Raw genomic sequence first — 19,701 nt, 5'->3', positions numbered from 1 at the left:
TGCTGTTGCGATGAGGAAGATCTGCTGGAGAGAACGTTGGATGCTAATTGCATTAAATTAATTGCTGGAGCCACTTCTGATGTCCTACCAACTCTGCAGAGCCTCAGTGGTTGGGTTTGGGTGTTGGCTCATCAAAACATACGCTGTCTCGCTGGAAAACTAGCTTGACACAGGGACACTACTCAAGGAGACAAAAATCAGTTGCATGTTTGTTTTAGGAAAAATGAGTTGAGAGGTTAACTCAGTAGAATTTCTTTCATGCAAGAGGGGCAGAAAGGTGGATGGTAGGCACGTACAAACAGGACTGCCAAATAGGGCCACAGGATTAGAGATTGCAGGCTGATGTTGGAAGACAACTTCAAGTTCCAGCGTATTGTTGTGAGTGCTATGAGACTAGACATGGTATTGTATTCTGAGTAAGTATTCTGTGCACTGTATACTCTATTGAGTTTACAATTGTTGAGTTGTCTGAGGCTGCTGAAGAAGCAAGTCAGTGGTTGTGGCTGAGGTGCTTGCAGACTACTTGGGGTTGTGAATTAATCTAAACTAACACTGACATATGTGACATCTTGTCGCGGTGTATCTGTTGTTGTCTCTGGTAGTGGCATGTGTCCTAACCTGTCTGGCACACCACTGTTGAGCCCTCTGGAGGTGTAACCAATTAGAACGAAACACTGATGAGGGTAGGTGCTTGTGTGAAATGCTGCAGACAGACCATGTTGTACCCGGGATCCATGAAGGCACTTCTTTACAGTACAACATGCAGCATGCGTTGCGGCTGTTACCAGCCAGTTGTTTATTGTTGTTGTATCCTGCTGCACAGAATCTATAGTTGAGTGGTTGTTAGATTGGTAAGGTTATATAGTGTGTTTGGGACCCCAGTATTAAGCTGTTGTTACAGCACAGAGACAGATATTGACAGTTATGTAATGTAATGTTAAGTAGGCCAGTTAGCCAGAAGGTGAAATGTCGTTTAACATCACTATCACCTGCACTAATGAATCTGACCTAAATAAATAGTGCAGTGACTTATTTGTGCACGAAGCAAGTAAGCCTACATTTTTTTTTATTTAGCACCATAAACACTGTCATGACAAGGGATGTCAAACTTACTTTTTTGGAGCTTTCAAAAACCTCCCACTTTCTTAGTGAGATGTCCCGGGTTTCACAGGCGTTCTCACATTTCCCAGTTGCTCATGAACAGGCCATTAGTTAGTGTTTGCAAGGTTAGAACCAGGAAAAGTTAGCTTACTAGGCAGTCCCTCTGGGATCTTGCAGGGGTTGTTGGGATTGTTTTGGCCAAAAGTAACTGAATTTGCTGCGGGAAATCTAAACATTTTGAGTTTAATAAATTCAGTAGCAAATAATGCAGAAACTCCTTCACTGAGAAATGTTCAAAACGCAATTGTAACTGGCGGAGATCCTTGAATTTACTTTAATTTGTAAAAACGCAACATTGCAAAATCTTGGAGGGACTGACTAGGGAAGACAGGGATTCCTGAAAGGTTGGTCTTATTGAGGTGTTTTAGTTTAGTAATATTAATTGGGTATTGTATCCCTAAATGGTCACCAGTAATCAAATATCAGTAGTGGTGTATGACTGGGATTGCTGTAAACACAAATGACACACACAAAAGATCATAACTAACTCTGGTCTGTCAAAATTAATTTTGATTTATTATACCAATACATTTGACCCATGAGATGCAATGGCACTAAATTCACGACTGGTCATTTCTTTCCCACTGGATCCACATAATATTTTCTTCTCTTCAAACATCTTTAGTTCATTCATTTTTTACCTGAAAAAAAAGACATGAAATATAAGTACACAAATAGCAATTACTCACAGATCCGCAACACACATTGACCCTGATATTTAAAGGCATTTACATAAGCGGAACACAGTTTATTTTAAAAGCCAGCAATAATTTGCAAATATGCCTCCTTTTTCCAGAATTGTCATAATGACATAATTGACAATGGCCCATTTAATACAAATTTGGCTACATTTTGGGAGCCTTTAAACATTAACAATAGGGATGGTGGCGGCTTTGCTGAAAATAAAATAATCAGGAAGTTAACATTTTGTCTACCACATTAGGGCTGCATGATTCTGCCACCCCTCCTCTAGCTGTATCTCTACCTGGACGGCCCCAAGCAGATGGGTCCCCCCTTTGAGCTGTGGTTCTGCTCAAGGTTTCTCCCTATTAAAAGGGAGTTCTCCCTGCCTCACGTTAGCCTGTTTTGCTCATATTCACTAGGGGAGCCAATATTTGTGGAGGGCACTGTAGCTTTAAAAGTGTAGTCGGTTGTTTTGATGGGGGAAAAAATGAAATGCTTCTAAACCTATAACAAAGACATATATATATGACAGACATATTTAATAGATGACAATTGGTCTTGGTGTTCTGTATGCATTTGTTGACAATTTAGAGGGCCAGCAACGATTCATACAAAACGCAAAACGTACTTTTAGGCGTCTTTAATTTGGCTATGCTGTGACTGTGTTGTACATATTTTGTTGTGCGATGTACCTGGTAGCTTGAGCCACTTAGGCATGTTGGTGGGATCAACTGGCCTGGGCACCTGAGCGCGGGGCTCAGCTGTGTCCGGCTGATGGGGGGCTGCACTGAGCTCTGCTGGCAGGGGACAGGACTCCTCAGAGGGCAGTGAGGGGCAAGATGGAATTGAAGACTTGGAGATGGAGCTTAGAGGAGAGATAGAATGAAAGACTTAAATGAATAATACAGACAACCTCCCATAATCTCCCAAAAACATGACTGGCATTGGGTTGGATGTAAGTAAGTAAGTAGTAAGACTTTATTTATATAGGACATTTCGTACAAGAGTTGCAGTTCAAAGTGCTTTACATACAATCAATAAAAGCAAGCAGCAAGAGCAATACATGGAGTTAAATAATGATCAACATCGTATCATATAGGCTTCTTGGAATACTAAAATCATGATAAAAAGTATAAAAGTAATAAAACCCTTCTGAAATATTAAAAATAGTGAAAGTTACAGTAAGTATCAACCCCACAGAAAATGTATAGAATGCTTTGGTAAAGAGATTTAAGGGTTTTAAGCTGCCTTTTGAGAGTGTCTAGCATGTTTGCTTCCCTAATATTAATGGGTAATGTGTTCCATATTTTGGGGCGTAGCTGACAAAGGCCGCATCACCTATCTTCTTAAGACTGCTTCTGGTGACCTGAAACAGACCTGTATATGATGATCGTAGAGTTCTAGCTGGTGTGTAGTTAGTAAGAGAGTTAGCAATGTAGCTAGGTCCTTGTCCATTCAGAGCTTTGTATGTGACAATGAAACAATTCCAATTGTAATACAATGTGTTGAAAATGGCTCAACATGCCATCTAGTGTTTAAAATCATCCTGAACCTTGGAAGACATATGCTGATGCATCTACAACCATTGGTATTTATCCTTGGAAGGAATATGCTGACGCATCTACGACCATTGGTATTTATCCTTAAACCCTAACTATAGATATTAAAGTCATGCAGGATCATTTGGTATTTGTCCTTAAACCATAACTATAGATATTAAAGGCATGCAGGATCATTTGGTATTTGTTCTTTAAACCATAACTATAGATATTCAAGGCATGCAGGATCATTTGCATTTCATTGGAACAGTGCCAGTGCGGAGGAGTTTTGGAGATTTTCGTTTCAGCAGGTCAAATTTCAGATTCAGCAGGTCAGATTTCAGATTCAGCAGGTCAGATTTTTTTTTTCTTCAAAGATTCATTGTAAGGTTTTTTTTGTAAGCAAGCAGGGCTGCTATAGTATAGTATAGTAAAATAAGTGATCTGAGTGTCTACATCAGCTGTAGTATAGTATAATGAGGGATCTGAGTAAGTGTACAGTAGTAAGTAGTATAGTATAGTGTAGTATAGTATAATAAGTGATCTGAGTGCCTACATCAGATGTAGTATAGTATAGTAAGTGATCTGAGCGTGTACATCATCTGCTTCCTTCATGTTCTCTTCTGGACTTCATCTTAATCCCTATTTATTCGACCTGCTCATTGTACATTCTCCGTTGACTTTTTTTGAATTCAGATTTTTTTTTAAATGTTTTGCAAGTCAAAACTTTGAATCAAATAATCTGCTAAACCTATAACTATAACCATAGAAAAAGGAAAGTTGGGATATGATTTATTTTCATGTGCCAAAAAGTTCTCCCACACCCTTAACCTTCAAGTTTGATGTTGTGCTGATGAAGTTGTTTACATTTTGACCGGTTAAAGTCAACTATTGCAGAATAATCCAGATGTTGTTGAAACTAAATTTGTGTGGGACTGTGGAAGAAATGATGTGAGGGGATTACCTCAGGTGCTATGGAAGTTTCATATGCAGCCAGTCTTTCAGGGCTTCTGTGAAACTGGCGGCTGACTGTTATAACTCAAGCATTTATGTACCAACTGAGCAGCAGTTTATTCGTTTATGATCCAACTAACACCTTTAATGAGTCTCAGACTGAAGATCACCTGTGCTAAATTTCGTTAAGAGAATAACGCATCTGAATTTAAGATTGCACACCTCAGAGGCAGAATGATTCTAGACTGCCTCGAGATCGGGTCTTTAGCGTCAACTACTAGATAATGATTTTTATTCTGGACTGCCTCGAGATCGGGTCTTTAGCACCAACTACTAGATAATGATTTTTATTCTGGACTGCCTCGAGATCGGGTCTTTAGCACCAACTACTAGATAATGATTTTTATTCTGGACTGCCTCGAGATGAGTTTTAAGCTAATTTTATGCTACTCCGATTCAAGGAGCCGGACACAGGGAACGCCTCTTGGATTTTTAACCGCTCTCTCCAAACCTTTCTGAGCACCTCGGAGGGGCTGTCGTGCACCTACTAATTTTTCTAACTTCCCATACGAGAGCCTCTCCGAGGTTGGCTCGGAGAGGGCTTGAGGTAGCATAAATTTAGCTTTAAGCACCAAAAAATAAATGTGCTAATTATAAACCAATTGCCTTCCAAATCAACATCAAGGCTGACATCAAGATCTCAAAAAGCATGACTTGAAATGAGAATCAAGATTTTAAACTGACAAATAAAAAAAAAACTTACCCAGCTATGAGTTCATCTGCTTGATGAGCATTGACACTAGAGTCCAAAACGTCTCTCCGTAAGAAACAATCTGTGAAGCAAAGTAAACATAAACACATGTCCTATTTTTCTATCTGGCAAGTCTGATATACTCAATAATACTGTTCAGACAGAGAGCACAGTTAAGTCTGATATACTCAATAATACTGTTCAGACAGAGAGCACAGTTAAGTCGGATATACTCAATGATACTGTTCAGACAGAGGGCACAGTTAAGGAGAGAGTGGGAGAAAATAGATAATCTATCACATGAAGTCCGCCATGTTTCTACAGTAGCCCAGAATGGACAAACCATGACACTGGCTCTAGAAAGGGCCTTTTTGTGTTTTTATGGCCACTGATGGCCACTGTAGGTTATCCTACAAGCGAGGAGAGGGAGGGGGTGATGGAGGGATATTCAGTTGGTTGCAATCTGAAAACTCACCACTAGATGCCACTAAATCAGACGCAATGCCCCTTTAAAGACATAAAGTGTAGTGGATATCCCTAACCTGACCATTGCTGCCAGGGTGCATGTTCTGTGAAACTGGGGGCTATTGATTACTGATCAATGACTGATCATTTTAAACACTCAATTCTGCAATTCAGCTCGTTTCGAAATCTTCTAAAAATAATAGTTCAAAGAATCGTTTACATCAATTAACCACCCAGCCATAAGAGTCTGGGACAAAGAGGACATCTACATCAGGGTCTGGAATAATATTTGAGTCTTGCAGTTGAATATCTACAATGGGCTACAAACCTGTGCATAAGTAGAGCACATTTGAACAGGTCTGAAGAGAGCATGACAGTTAAAAATACCTTTCAAATTCTCATGCAGGAAGGTCATCCATTTAGCGTGAGAGAAGTGTTAAGAGTTTACCGCTTCTCACACCAAGAGGAAAAAAGGAAACTTGAAATGAAGCTTGAGATTCACCAACCTGTCTTGACATCTGAGCCAAAGTATACGATAGCAGCAGGAAAGAGGTTTGCCTAGAAGAGCAGAAACAAAGAGGTTTAGTCAGCCTCCTATTGAGCATCATCACAAACGCCTTAATCAGCCTCCTATTGAGCATCAGCACAAACACCTTCATCAGCCTCGTATCCAGCATCATCACAAACACCTTCATCATCCTCCTATTGAGCACAAACACCCTTATCATCCTCCTATTGAGCATCAGCACAATCACCTTCATCATCCTCCTATTGAGCATCAGCACAATCACCTTCATCATCCTCCTATTGAGCATCAGCACAAACACCTTCATCAGCCTCCTATTCAGCATCACAAACACCTTCGACATCCTCCTATTGAGCATCAGCACAAACACCTTCATCAGCCTCCTATCCAGCATCATCACAAACACCTTCTTCATCCTCCTATTGAGCATCAGCACAAATACCTTCATCAGCCTCCTATTCAGCATCACAAACACCTTCATCCTCCTCCTATTGAGCATCAGCACAAACACCTTCATCAGCCTCCTATTGATCATCACCATCACCTTCATCAGCCTCCTATTGATCATCACCATCACCCACACCAGCCTCTTATGCAGCATCAGCACAAACACCTTCCTCAGCCTCCAATTGAGCATCGGCACAATCACAATTCACTACATTGGTCACATACCCATGATCATTCTCCTGACTTTATTGGTCACATACCCATGAGCAACCTTGTCACTTTTCTGATTCTTCAAATGTTGGTAACATTCAACAAACATAGACTTCCCTAAGCAGCTGACAGAGATACTGAATTAAGCCATCTAAAAAGCAGTAGGTCGATTTAAAAAGATGTCAAAGTATTTTCAGATTTTGGTTTAAAATCACCAGGAGCCCATTATGCCATGTATGTGAGCAATACTGCCAGGGCCTTTGGATTAGAAACAGCCCCACAGCATCACAGATCCTCCTCCATATTTAACGCTTAGCATTAGACGCTGTTCTCTGTAGCCATCTTTGTTCCTACGCTTAATCCCCTTTGAGCGTTTGGAGTCACAGAGCTCTAGGAGTGCTTTGTCTAACCCCGGTAGCCTGTCTCAGCACTTTTTTTTTTTTTAACACTTTTGCTTGTGACAAAAAGATAGATTAGGCTTCTTTCTGGCGTATCTTTTAAACAGTTTGTTGGAATTGAGGTGACGTATTACCCTGGATTTGGAGACACGCTGACCCCAAGATGCTACTTAACTTGACTTTTCTATTATATCTTGACTTATCTATTCTGAAACTGTGGTTTTAACATGTCATTTTTCACTAATGGTTGCTTCCAATTAGATCCAATTAGAGCTATTGTAGCAGTGATGGGTAATAATAATAGCTTCAGTGATAAAAGCGTCAATGTGTACATGATGTGTCAAACAACAACAGACAACACTGCCTCTAGAGGGGGCCTTTCACATGTATATGTTTAAGTGGCAGCTTCAGTCTGGTGGCACTGGTTGGAATACAAAGAAGAGGAGCCAGTGGCAGTTTGAGACTGGTGGCACTGGCTGGAATACAAAGAAGAAGAAAGAAGAGGAACATTTCTATGTTTAAGTGGCAGTTTGAGTCTGGTGACACTGGTTGGAATACAAAGAAGAGGACAGAAGAGGAGCCAGTGGTTGCTGGTGCTGGGTAGCCATTTTGTGTTTAGAGAAGTTTGAGAACCTACATTTTCTCTGACATTTTTTTAGGGGAAAGCACACTAATACGAATAACATATTAAGATAAAGATTATACACACAATTTGATTAAATAAGCAAAGACATACCCAGAGGTCTCCAGCTAAGAACTTTCTGCTGTGGTCAAATTGACATATGACCGATACATAAAAGCCAATCCACACACAGTACATAAAAAAAGCATTCAACCAAACTAACAGTACAGACAGACAGACCTGCACAGCATAAATAAAAATGTGTGGGTACAGAAACCTGCCTTTAAATCACTGGATTTACCTGAAAAAGTGTAGCAGAGTCATCCAGAATGGACTTAGGTGGAGTGATGACTGCAAAGAGGAACACATATCAAATGACTTGTATTGTTTTATGAACAAACATAGAGAATCATTCCAAAATGACACAAACAATTACCGGTAGCCTATTTTACTGTAGCCTACCAGCATCAGTCCATCAGCACAAAGCAGACATCACAATTTCATTAAATGCATTTCATAAATAACCTACATGTTCTCCTCATGTTTAATGTTGTTGGCTAATTTCATGGGTTGTTTGCAATAAAAAAATAAATATTTTAGCCTACTAGGTGAATTTGTTATTATACAGTTACTTGCCAAAACGATAGAAGATACATTGAAGATACATTTTTCTGTATATTGTTGTGAGTGTACCTGTTGGTGCCACTACTCCCAAGTAAACTTATACTGCCATTCCAGTCTGGCTCCATTATAGAGTTTGTGTCAATGAATGTGTCAATGTTATGACCCTGAAAACAACAGATAGCTCCTCGAAATCTGCAACAGCTAGTCATAGCTCCTCCATAGCCATTATTATGAAGCTATGTATTACATCCATTTGTGACTGCTTTTATGTCCACTTACTTCATTGCATACTCATCAACAGTTTGCATTTTGAAAAGGCCCCAATATGTGGGCCTACAGCAGGGGTCTCAAACTCAGGCCCGCGGGCCAATTCCCGCCCCCCAAGTGATTTCATCCGGCCCGCAGGCTCCTCAGAATTAAAAAAAAAAAAATTATTAAAAAAAAAGTTCCAATGATTTAAATGGGCCACCCCAACGCATTTGCAAACGGGTTTTGTGCTTCCATTTCACATCTTTCATATCATTCCACAAGCAGTCCAGTCATTTAACGTAATGGAAACTGAATTGAAGTCAGCAAGTAATGCGTTGCTAAGCAACACGTTGATCTTTAAAGATCTATCTGTGTAAAAAACTACTTTTTTTTTTGCAGAAGTCGAAAAGCCACGAAATGGCAACAAAATCATTTGAAATAGGAATGTCTTCTATCGTTAAAAAAAGAACCTGGCCCCACAATGACCAGACTGGACGCTCATCGGCCCCCGGGTAATTTCAGTCTGAGACCCTTGGCCTACAGACCCATAAACAAACTCGTATTGTTAGTGGTAGTTGCACTGCATAGCCACTAAGAGTCACCAGAAGAATGGCAGAAGAACCTGTTCGCCAGGCATTGAGTTCACATAGAGGAAGACTATTCCACTCGCGATCGATTGGACTGTGAGTATGAAAGATAGTGTGTGCAGAACCTCTGTGAGTACACAACGTTTATGCAAAAGGCTCTTGGAATTCTTTCATTTGTAACCAAAGGTTAAACCATATTGTAAATCTAGTATACATTACATATGCTAGAACGTTATAGTTTTGTGCCTGTTGTGCCATGTGTGTGTGTGCATGTGTGTGTGTGAGAGTGTGTTTTAACTCACACAAGTAGAAGCTGAGGTTTGGATCCTCCAGATGGGCCTTCACAAACTCTCTCAAAGCAGTAACTGTATGAAGGCAAACATGTATCACACACAGGAAAGGAAGGTCCGACCCAACACTTAGAACAAGAGTTGTTTTTTTAAAGAGCAGTGTATTGAGACTGGAGACTACAGAATGAAACGACAGAGAGAAGGTACTGAAGAGGCAGAGATGTTCACCTGTCTCCCTGGGTCTGAAGAATCCCTGTAGAATATAGCGGTCTGGAAACTGGACTCGAAGAACTACCTGTCCAAAAAAAAAAAAAAAAAAATGAACCAAACTTGTTATTTGTATATTCAAACAGGACAACAACAACACTGACATTTGAGAAAAATAAACATCTTATTGGAGCGTACATTGCATTCTGGGAGCCTGCGCAGTGGTAACAGTTGGTCTGTGTGTCTGCCATCACAGCAATGGAGCGTTGGCTAGCGGGTGTCACATGGATAGAAGGGAGATGCTGGCAAAGCTGGGGTGAAAGATTATATGTTCACTCACAAAAGGGTACCTCTCCATCTTGTCCTTGACCTGAGAATCTCTTAGGGCTTGCGTCAGAAGAGGGGCTTCCTCCAACAACTTCCTGATGATGGAAAGAGGTCAAATGGAAGAGATGAAGGATTATTACTTGAAGGACAATAGCTCACACCTGTGAAGGCCAAGGGTCTTCAAATTGATGCTGAAGTTGCCTGTTTTCTGCTGGACAGGTAATTCAGCCTACCAATCTGAATGCAATAAGTTGTTTGATAGCTTTAGCTTGTGCATGGCCATGCCTTTAAATCCAACACAAGTAACCCTTTTCCCTGTGTCAATGTGCCCCTGTGCAGTGCCTATCAGAAGCAAGGCATATTTTGTACTTCCTCCATTTGTATTCAAAAAAGTGCAATGTAGTTTTTTTTTTTTAATTGCTTTTTCTACTGTGCACAGGTGTGCAGGGTTATGCACAGGGAAAGCTTTAAAAGTTCCATTTCTCTTCTTTATCATAGACTAACATTGAATATCCCACCAGTGTGTGGTCAACCTCCTGTATCATAGACATACATTGGTATGATAACGTGATGCAAAGACTGGAATCAAGATTCAAGAAATAATAGATTTTTCTTCCCCTCCAACTTCAAATGGTTAAAGTGACATCTGTCTTCCAGTCAGTCTGCTTTGGTTATTCTAAATACCAGATCTATTTTCACGGGTGGTTATGCGTCACAGAGAGGCAAAAGTGGAGGGAATGAGTGAAGATTTGCACAAAACAGCAGTGAAAAAGCTTTTCTAGCAAACAAGGGCTCATCTCTTGCCTCTGACTCTTCAGCTGGGAGAAGCGTTTCCTTATATCGTCCACCGTAACTTCAAAGAACTCGTCTGGCAGGTCCTGATCAGCATCATCATGTGCCCCAGCATCCATATGATAGACCAGAGATTTTCTATCTACTTGCTGAAAAAGAAAGCATTTATTTCAATGAATCAAAGATCCAATATGGGTCATGAGGCTCATCCTAATATTAAACTGCTCATATGATGCTGCTTATTTCCAACTATCTGTACCAACATGGCTGGATTGGAAAAATGCTCATCTTCAATAACTGTCAAGAAAATGTAGAAAAACTTTCTACAGTGATTTCCTATAGAAACTATTCCCGCAACAATTTCAGTCACTACAAACCCTCACAAGATCCTGGTGGGATCAATTTTTAAGGAATTCCCACTGGAAATTGAAAAAAATACTCTCAATTACCCCAACTTTAGAGAATTCCAAGGCACAGTTACTTTTGGCCGCATCGATCACAACAAACTCTTGCAGGATCCTGGAGGAACTGGGCTATTTGAATTTGCAGCTCACGCAGAACTCTCTTTGTCCCTCTCTGAGAGCTTATTTTTCACTTTGGGATTGAGACATGAGGACTGGGAAGACTCATCTTTGCCCAAAGAAAAGCTACTCTTCCTATATTTTCTACAAAAGTTATTAAAGTTCTGAAGGACCTCACACTCTGCGACCCGTTCAAAATTATTCTGCAACCCCACTTTTGGGCCGCAACCCACCAGTTAAGAAATGCTAATCTAGAGGTGTGGGTTTGCTTTTACCTCTATAGTTCCATCCCAGTCTGCATCTTGCGTTCTTAAACCTTGTCCATCACCGTCTTTGGCACAGGTGGTCTTCTGAAAAACAGAAACGAAAACGCATGAATTCATCGTAAATGACGTAACAGTTATTATAAGCTGACAAAACACATTTCACTTCTTCAATTCCATCAAAAATTTAATCACATATGGTCTGAGGCTGTATCAACTTGTGCTGTTTGCATCTTTAACTGAGATAAGATTTAGGCCTAAATCTTCAATGCATGATGAATAATCACCATAAACTTCAACCAAGTGAGTTATCAAGTTTGGTTACGATAATACTCATATTGCAGACTCTGGCATATTGCAGATACTACCTCCTCACTCTCGTTATTGTTTAGCTTTAGCGCATGAACATTGACAAATGATCTTCAATGACATGGCCATACAAATGGTCTCCATTTGTATGGCCATGTCATTCATTGATCTCCAATGAATGACATGGCCATACAAATTATCTCCAATGACAATGCCATACATATGAAAAATAGAGCTTTTCAGAAATTGAAATGAAGTTCAAGATGCCATGGATTACAACTTCACTAACGGAAGTTAGTAGGGGTGGGGAAAAAAATCGATTATTCGATTTTTCTCGATTCTCTCTAAAATGATTCTGTCTCGATTCAGAAAAGTTCATAATCGATTTTGTAATTTAAAATTTTGTATGTGTTTTTTTAGGCAGGGGCGCGGCGGCGCGGCGGCGGACACGGACACAAACACTTAAATGAATTATGATGTTCATGTGTGTCTTTTAATGACAGCAGTCAATATAACATCTTACAGTAACAGTATGCAACAATTATACTTCAGGATTAGGGGTTAGGATAAGCAGTTTTACTTAAAAATTAAGTATAATTTTACATGTTTTATGGTAAAGGTAACCTTAAATGACTTATTTTGTGATCTGGCGCTATATTAAAAAAAAAAAAAAAAAAATTTTTTTTTTTACTTGAGCTTCCAGGGGGGGCGGGCGGGGCCGATGGGGTGGCGGGGTGCCACCCTAATATCATTGTAGGGGAAACACTGATTTGAGTTTGCAATTCAGAGTCTAAAATCACTTCCTACTTCGTGTTTGATAATTAAAGAAAATCAACAGATGAATTACCCTCGCTATTTGCTTTATTACAGTAAAAGCTTTTAATGGTCACAATTTTGACTTTCTATGAGCAATGCAATAGTCGATGCAGCTTGCATTTCAACATAAAATGGATGTTTTTTTTTTTTTTTAAATTACAAAATTGATTTTAAATCGATAATCGATAATCGATTTTAAATCGATAATCGATTTTAAATCGATAATCGATTTTAAATCGAAACGTTGACCTCTGAATCGCTTTCGAATCGAATCGTGAGGTGCCAAGAGATTCCCACCCCTAGAAGTTAGTAAGTAAGTTGGCAAGCCCCGATTTATAGTACCAATGACAAATGCTGGCCCTGTAGTACCCCTTGAATATCTTAGTGTGATACACTTGTTATAGAGTTTAAACCCTAGTGTGATACACTTGTTATGCATAGCTAGCATATATAGTCATTGCTCTCTCGCAGCTGGTTTTAGCTGCAGTACAAATGAATAGGTCAGGTCATATATATATAAAGTACTGTGATGATTTTGACAAAAGATTAAAATGTCTGGCTCAAATGTCCCATCAGAGTGCCACCTGTGAAGAGAGTTTTGATCTCCTTTTATCCATCTCACCTTTGTTTCATGGCTAGATTTGGGTTTCTTGGCTTGAGGAGGCCCCGCTATGAGGGATGATGAAGATGAAGAGGAGCCCCTCATGCTGCTGGTGCCAGAGCTCCCCAGACACTGCCCCCCCCCTGAGAAGGGCACAAAGGTGCTGTGTGCAGAGGCCTTGCTTGTACTCGGACCCGCTCTGGAACAACTGGGCTCCTCCGGGGGGCTTTCAGCTTTCAGTATCTTCTCTACTTCGGGTTCTTTTTGCTTCTCCCGAGACTGATTTCTTGACCTCACCGGTGCCTTGGAGTCTGACCCTGGTGACGTTTCATTCTTTCTTGTCTGGACGTGACATGACTTGGCAGACTCATCTGAGGAAGGAGTAACGCTGCATGTTTCTATAGTCACGGGAGAGGATGCTGTCTTCTCTGCCATATCATTAGCCACAGCGCCTCCTGGTGGCTGAGGGAGCACACACTGACTAGTATGGTGCACTGGGGACTCCATGGTATGTCCATCCACAGGCATGGCAGCTGCCTCACAGGAATTCCCATCCTCCGCTTTCTTGGATTTTTTCAGCATATATCTGGAGGAGAGGAGAGGAGGAGGAGGAGGAGAAGGAGAAGGAGAAGGAGAAGGAGAAGGAGAGATGTTCAGTACAGGTGGAAAGTGAAGCCATTTTCTGTCCTATGAAAGCCAAATGACTGCTGACCTGATGATAGCATTGCCTCCTGTCAACCCCAGAGATTTCAGAGTCGTCTTCTGGAGGGTTTGTTGCCCAGTGATCTACAAAAAAATGCACTAGATCAAAATATTACAAGGAAGAGAGTAAAGAGCAACATATATAAAAAAAGAGTAAAGCTTTTTGGCTACCTCATCTCTCATGTACACACATGTAGGTATGGCGTCTTCTTCATCAGAGATCCTGTGAAGAGTTCCAGAATAATTAGTACCACTCCCCTCACCCAACATTTGATTGTATAATAGAATCATTGCCATCATTATGATTAAGTGCAACAACAGTACCACGTATGGGTTCGAATACACATCAGCGTTTTTTTTAAAACGGGACGCTAGAAAATGCATTGATTCCTATGGTACGGCGCACTTTCAAACGCTTATGTGTATTCAAACCCTTTGGAGATATGGTGTTATTTCACAAAAAAGCCAGAGACAGATCTACACAGTTATGCACTGGGGCCTTCTGCTTTTGTTGACCATTTTACACCACAATCAAATCCACAAGTGTTGATGTTCAAGGTACTCATTTAGCTCAAAGAATGCCATTTTTGCTTTCTTAAGCAGCAGACCCATTTTCAGCTGTGCAAACATATATAAAATGTAATAAGCCTGTTAAACATAATTTATGATCAAAGCTAGAATCAAAGCGTTGAAACACAGGAGTGCTGGTGGAAGAAAATGGGCCTTCTCAGATATAACAACAATTATTGTAATAACTGTCAGTTTGAGACTTCAACCTGATATTCAATATTTCCTTACGTATATTGTTGTATTGTGCATTATGCTATCTTTTTCAACAATTTTCTGTAAATTGCTTTGGATGAGTGTCTGCCGTACTATAATTTCCCCACTATGTGTAAAGGGGGTTCAGGCTCTAGGCTCTGTAAAGTTATTGCGCTATATAAATAAAATTGAATTGAATTAAACCCCCAGTTTATACATTCATTTAGTCAAATGTCTGCAGCCCTGTGGTTAATCCTCGGGTGCAGCCTTCACGTGAGAATGCATGTTTCCTACTGGGCTTAGCGATCTGTTAGTTACTACCGCCAGAACGTGGCCCTCCTTGGGGAAAAGAAATAAGCGTTGAGCTCTGGATATGTTAATCTCTGTCACAATAGGACTAGCACCAGTAGGACTGCACAAACACCAGCCCTTCATTAATAACTCTCTTCACATGATAAAGACTTCATTACCCAGAGTTCCTTGTTCTGGCTTTAAGGGAGGCAATAAGACTATGCGGGAGAACATTAACTGTAAACAAAACTTCAACCGGGTCTAAGCCAAACCCAGCCACAGACTTTTCACACAGCACAAGAGCATGTGGACCTATTCCAGCAGGTTCCGAGTTTCAAGTTCTACGTGCAAGCTATCAGGCTACTGATCTGCTGAAACTGACTTACCTCCAACCATGTATAAACAAGATGAGGAGAGAGCTAGAATCTTTTTTTGTACCAAGCTTTTCATTTCCAAGGAAAATGAGACATAAGATGTATCCAGAGGCATCAGTGGATGTATGTACACAGTATAATTATTGCTCCACATAATATTGACTCTAGGGAGTTGAATCATTTTACACATTGACATTTTTAAACTACCTCATTTGAACAAGCTTCATTTTGTCAAATGAGTCAAATTAACATTCTTTGTTTTTTAAGGTGTTTGCTGATATATTTTCATGGTAGTCTACAAATAATAGAAAAATAATGTTTTTGAGTTCAGCTGTAAGCTTCAGTGAGCTCTGCTATAACACATAGGCTAGTTGGACTGGTTGTTAGAGTTTGTAAACAAAAACAATTGGGAAAAGTAACAAAAAGAGAGGACAGAGATGCAAGCAGAACAGGGAACCTAATGGGCCATTCAGACTACATGTCTTTCAGTTGGTAACTGCATGCTGCATGCAACTTAACTGTCTACGACACTGTCATAAGTATTCTTTCTCCACTGTCTATAGTCTGAGATGAGGACTTGCAACATGAAATCACTGGGATTGTGCACTACACACTACTGGGGATTGGTGTTGGAGGACAGTCATGGAAAGTCCACAAGCTGCACAACCATAATTGTGAAAGAAGCTACCTAACTATGTTTAGCAATAAAGCCACATTCAGTTGAAGTATCTGTATGCAACTAGCTACACTAGTTAACCTTGCACATTAATAGCTACTAGCTCGGTTAGAAATGTTTTTGGTTGCTAAATACATTCACATTTTGCTCAAGGACCTGCTATCATTAACATCCATTTCCCATATATTCTGTTACTGTTACCTATCAAGCTAGCTCATATTGTTCACCAGCATTGTATAAGTAGACTGAATAAGTCATTTTAATTAGCCTATAAGTAATACAAAGCAGTTCACTGAACATACAGCACAAGAAAGTGTTGGTTGCATGTCTTTTGCATTCTTTCTGACTTGCCAACTGGACTATCATATATCTGAATTACAATATGGCAACATCCCTAGCAGTGAACATCAACCTCATCAGTGAACCTCAACCTCATCAGTGTACACATCAACCTCATCAGTGAACCTCAACCTCATCAGTGAACCTCAACCTCATCAGTGAACCTCAACCTCATCAGTGTACAAGAAACCTCATCAGTGAACATCAACCTCATCAGTGAACCTCAACCTCATCAGTGAACAAGAAACCTCATCAGTGAACCTCAACCTCATCAGTGTACACCTTTATTCTTCTTGGTACTCATCAGTCATTAGGCACTTAAATATGTAGATACCTTAATTCGGGAAAGTGGCTCAGCAGGTCCCAGAGGCTTTGCCCACAACGAAATGCACCTTGCAGACGGTTACCGTCCTCCAACTGCACAGCGATAAGTACCTGAAAAACAAATGCAGATAGGACTGATGTAATCATTGTTGGCCCCAAACATTTGAGAATGACACGTCTACTCACACTCAATGAAATTCCACCTAACATTAAGTGTCAAAGACCTTGGTGGAACTATTCACCAAGACTTCTCAATAGACTCGCTCATAAAACGGATCCCAAAGACATCCTTTTTACAAAATCTACTCAGAATTGGCAAAATCAGGGACGTCCTATCGCTTTGAGAGGAAGGAAAATGAAACAATGTATTTATCACTTCACAATGCAAAACGCTGCTGCTTTCACTATTCCTAGAACTAAAACACATCCCACCTGTACTTGCCTCTCTACTTGATCAAAAGTAGAATTGATTTGAAAGTACTCCCTCAAACATTTAAGGCCTTTTTCCAGTTTCAAAAGGCTAGGTTCCAAATTACCTCAAGGAAAGCAGGCCTACTCCAATAGTAAAAAAAAATAAAAGAACAATAGGAGGCAGAACCTTTTGCCATCAGGCCCCTCTCCTGTGGAATACTCTTCCTAACTTCATTGTCTGTGGCATTGCATAGTAAAATGAGATCTATGTTTTTAAAGACAACAAAAAGGCAGTGAATCGTGGCTTGAATTGGCTTCTGATACATATCGTTTACGGAATTGAATGTAATTATTCGGTACAGATTGCTTTTGTCATTTAAAACGGGAATTAATCGATGTAGACACCAAAACAACTCAGCTGATAGTTTCCAGCGTTTCCTAATATTACTTTAATTTTAGCTGTAGCTATTGGCCTATATGTAAAATCATGTAAAGACCATGGCAATGATTACACGTTGGTGGTTTGAACTGTACTGGGCTTTATCAATACCACACAACATTTATGGATTACAATTAAAATTGATTCGGAGCTTAAAACAACTCTATGAGAAAGTTCTCAGTATTAAAATCAGTAATTAGGCAGCTGAGATGTAAAGGCTCCTGGCCATCAAAGACTTGAACACAATTAGAACAGACAGGCAGTAAAAGGCTACAAATGTGATGAAGTCCACTCTTCACTCACTGTATTATCTGTCCCTGCCTGGCGCTTGTTACTCGTCACTACCTCCAGCTTGGCATTATTTGGCAGGCTGGTGTAGCGCCACTGCAGAGACAGATCCAGCACACTCCTCTGAAACCTGGAGAAGAAGAAGAGATAAACAGCCTTTCAATACAAGAGACAGATCCAGCACGCTGCTCTGTAGGTTAACCATTCATTCACTAATATCTATGGCAGTTGCGGTGGAAAGGACCGCATTCTTGAAATGTTTGCTTCTTATATGGTCAATATGACAATGCATGCAAAGTCTGGTAATGACTGATAATTTCTTCCATTTTCTCAGTGCAGGCAATGTTGTTAAACTATGTTTGGCTTTTTATGGTTTGACATGCCATATTTTCATGAATAACTTCAGGTAAATGTCAGGAGAATCTAATGAACAGTCTCGGACAAGTTCCATACAGTTAGCCTTTTAAATTGTATGATAACAAAGGAAGATTAACGTGTAAAATGCAAAATTCACGAAAGAACGACGCATGCATAGGTCTAAAATAATAATAATAATAATAATAAGAGCCAAAACGATAGGGTTCCTGCATCTTCTCTGATTGGATCAAAGTAAATCAAGAAGAAAAAGGCTGGACGAATTTGCTTCATCAAAAAATATTTCATCACCAGTCACCACTGATCGCCATAACTATACCATTACTATAATTAAAAAGAGTTTATTGATATCGGCACGGTTATTAATAGATCATTGCTTCCCCGTAACATTTTGCGTAGGATGTTTTCAAACATTTGGGGAGGCAGTGTGTACACACACACACACACACACACACGTGATAGCCGGCATATACACAAACGAAGCGTTAGCTTAACTAACTTTAAACCAACTGTGTTGTAAGAATGGCCTAGCTACAATAGCTAGATTATCTGAAGGTATTTGAAAACGGTAAAGGTTTACCTCAATCCGTAGTCATCCGGATTAAATCCATGTTTCATGCAAACCTCCTCTAGAACCTGGAAGAAGTCAAAAGGTTAGCCTCACCAGTCAACGGTTACCAACCTAGGAAGTTCAAGGCTTTTTTCTACAACTAACTAACTAGCTAGCTAGCCAGGTAATGTTAGTTAACAAACGAGCTATCCAATTAACTAACGTTACGTTAGGTACTACCAGATCATTTATTTACAGGCGGGCTCCGATACCAAACAACTAACGTTAGTCAGCTGGATTTAGCCAGGTAATGTTAGCATGACGAAAACAAGAACAGTCATCGCTCTGACAACCTATGGTTATTCTATTATTCATCACGTTAATCAAGTTTTAGCTTAGAGTGGTTTATACATAACGGAGTACAACCTGCAAAAGAGATGTATTCGGTGACACTTTTACAGTTTGCCTTCTTCCATTTGGGGTAAGAACTGAAACTGCTGCGCTGCTGGCTGCCATCATGAAGTGACGTTAGGCACTGATTTTTCTTCTTTACATTTGTTGGCTGACTTGACACTTTCAAGAGTATTGCTGCCGCCTACTGGATATCTAAATCAAATGGATACAATTTCTGGTAAATGTTTGGCAAGAGGTCTTGTGTCTATGGACTTGCCACAATATCTTAATCAAACGTTAAACGTTAACCAAAAGTTGACATAAGCAAACAAATCAAACTAAAAATACAGCACTGTTCAAACACAACAAGATACCAATCCACCTCAATTCAGATTGCAGAGCAATTTTCTTATTTTTCAAAGATTATTATTTTTT

General features: G+C 40.0%; 1 protein-coding gene across 1 annotated transcript; it reads right to left on the bottom strand.

The window, feature by feature from the left end:
* Positions 1-1,658: 1,658 nt before the first annotated feature.
* On the bottom strand, positions 1,659-19,418 carry aspscr1 (ASPSCR1 tether for SLC2A4, UBX domain containing). Its single transcript, XM_080858889.1, has 17 exons — positions 19,300-19,418; positions 18,904-18,959; positions 17,964-18,078; positions 16,821-16,921; positions 14,216-14,267; positions 14,055-14,128; positions 13,364-13,928; positions 11,629-11,703; positions 10,845-10,981; positions 10,054-10,135; positions 9,735-9,801; positions 9,519-9,581; positions 8,058-8,107; positions 6,060-6,111; positions 5,101-5,170; positions 2,538-2,710; positions 1,659-1,802 (listed from the first exon to the last, which is right to left on the bottom strand). The coding sequence occupies exons 1-17, from the start codon at positions 19,390-19,392 to the stop codon at positions 1,792-1,794; spliced, it is 1,836 nt and encodes a 611-aa protein (XP_080715015.1). The 5' UTR covers positions 19,393-19,418; the 3' UTR covers positions 1,659-1,791.
* Positions 19,419-19,701: the final 283 nt, after the last annotated feature.

Source organism: Sprattus sprattus, assembly GCF_963457725.1.
Source record: "Sprattus sprattus genome assembly, chromosome: 2".
Lineage (NCBI taxonomy): Eukaryota > Metazoa > Chordata > Actinopteri > Clupeiformes > Clupeidae > Sprattus > Sprattus sprattus.
This window is presented reverse-complemented; position numbering and strand designations above follow the sequence as displayed.

What these genes read in the sequence shown, in the direction of transcription:
- aspscr1 (XM_080858889.1), bottom strand. Translation starts at nt 19,392, where the DNA reads ATGATGGCAGCCAGCAGCGCAGCAGTTTCAGTTCTTACCCCAAATGGA. An exon ending in AAACCTCAGCTTCTACTTGT is followed by an intron (nt 8,108 to 9,518) that starts GTGAGTTAAAAC and finishes TCCTCTTTGCAG; the next exon opens with TCATCACTCCACCTAAGTCC. An exon ending in GCAGATGAACTCATAGCTGG is followed by an intron (nt 2,711 to 5,100) that starts GTAAGTTTTTTT and finishes CTCTCCTCTAAG; the next exon opens with CTCCATCTCCAAGTCTTCAA.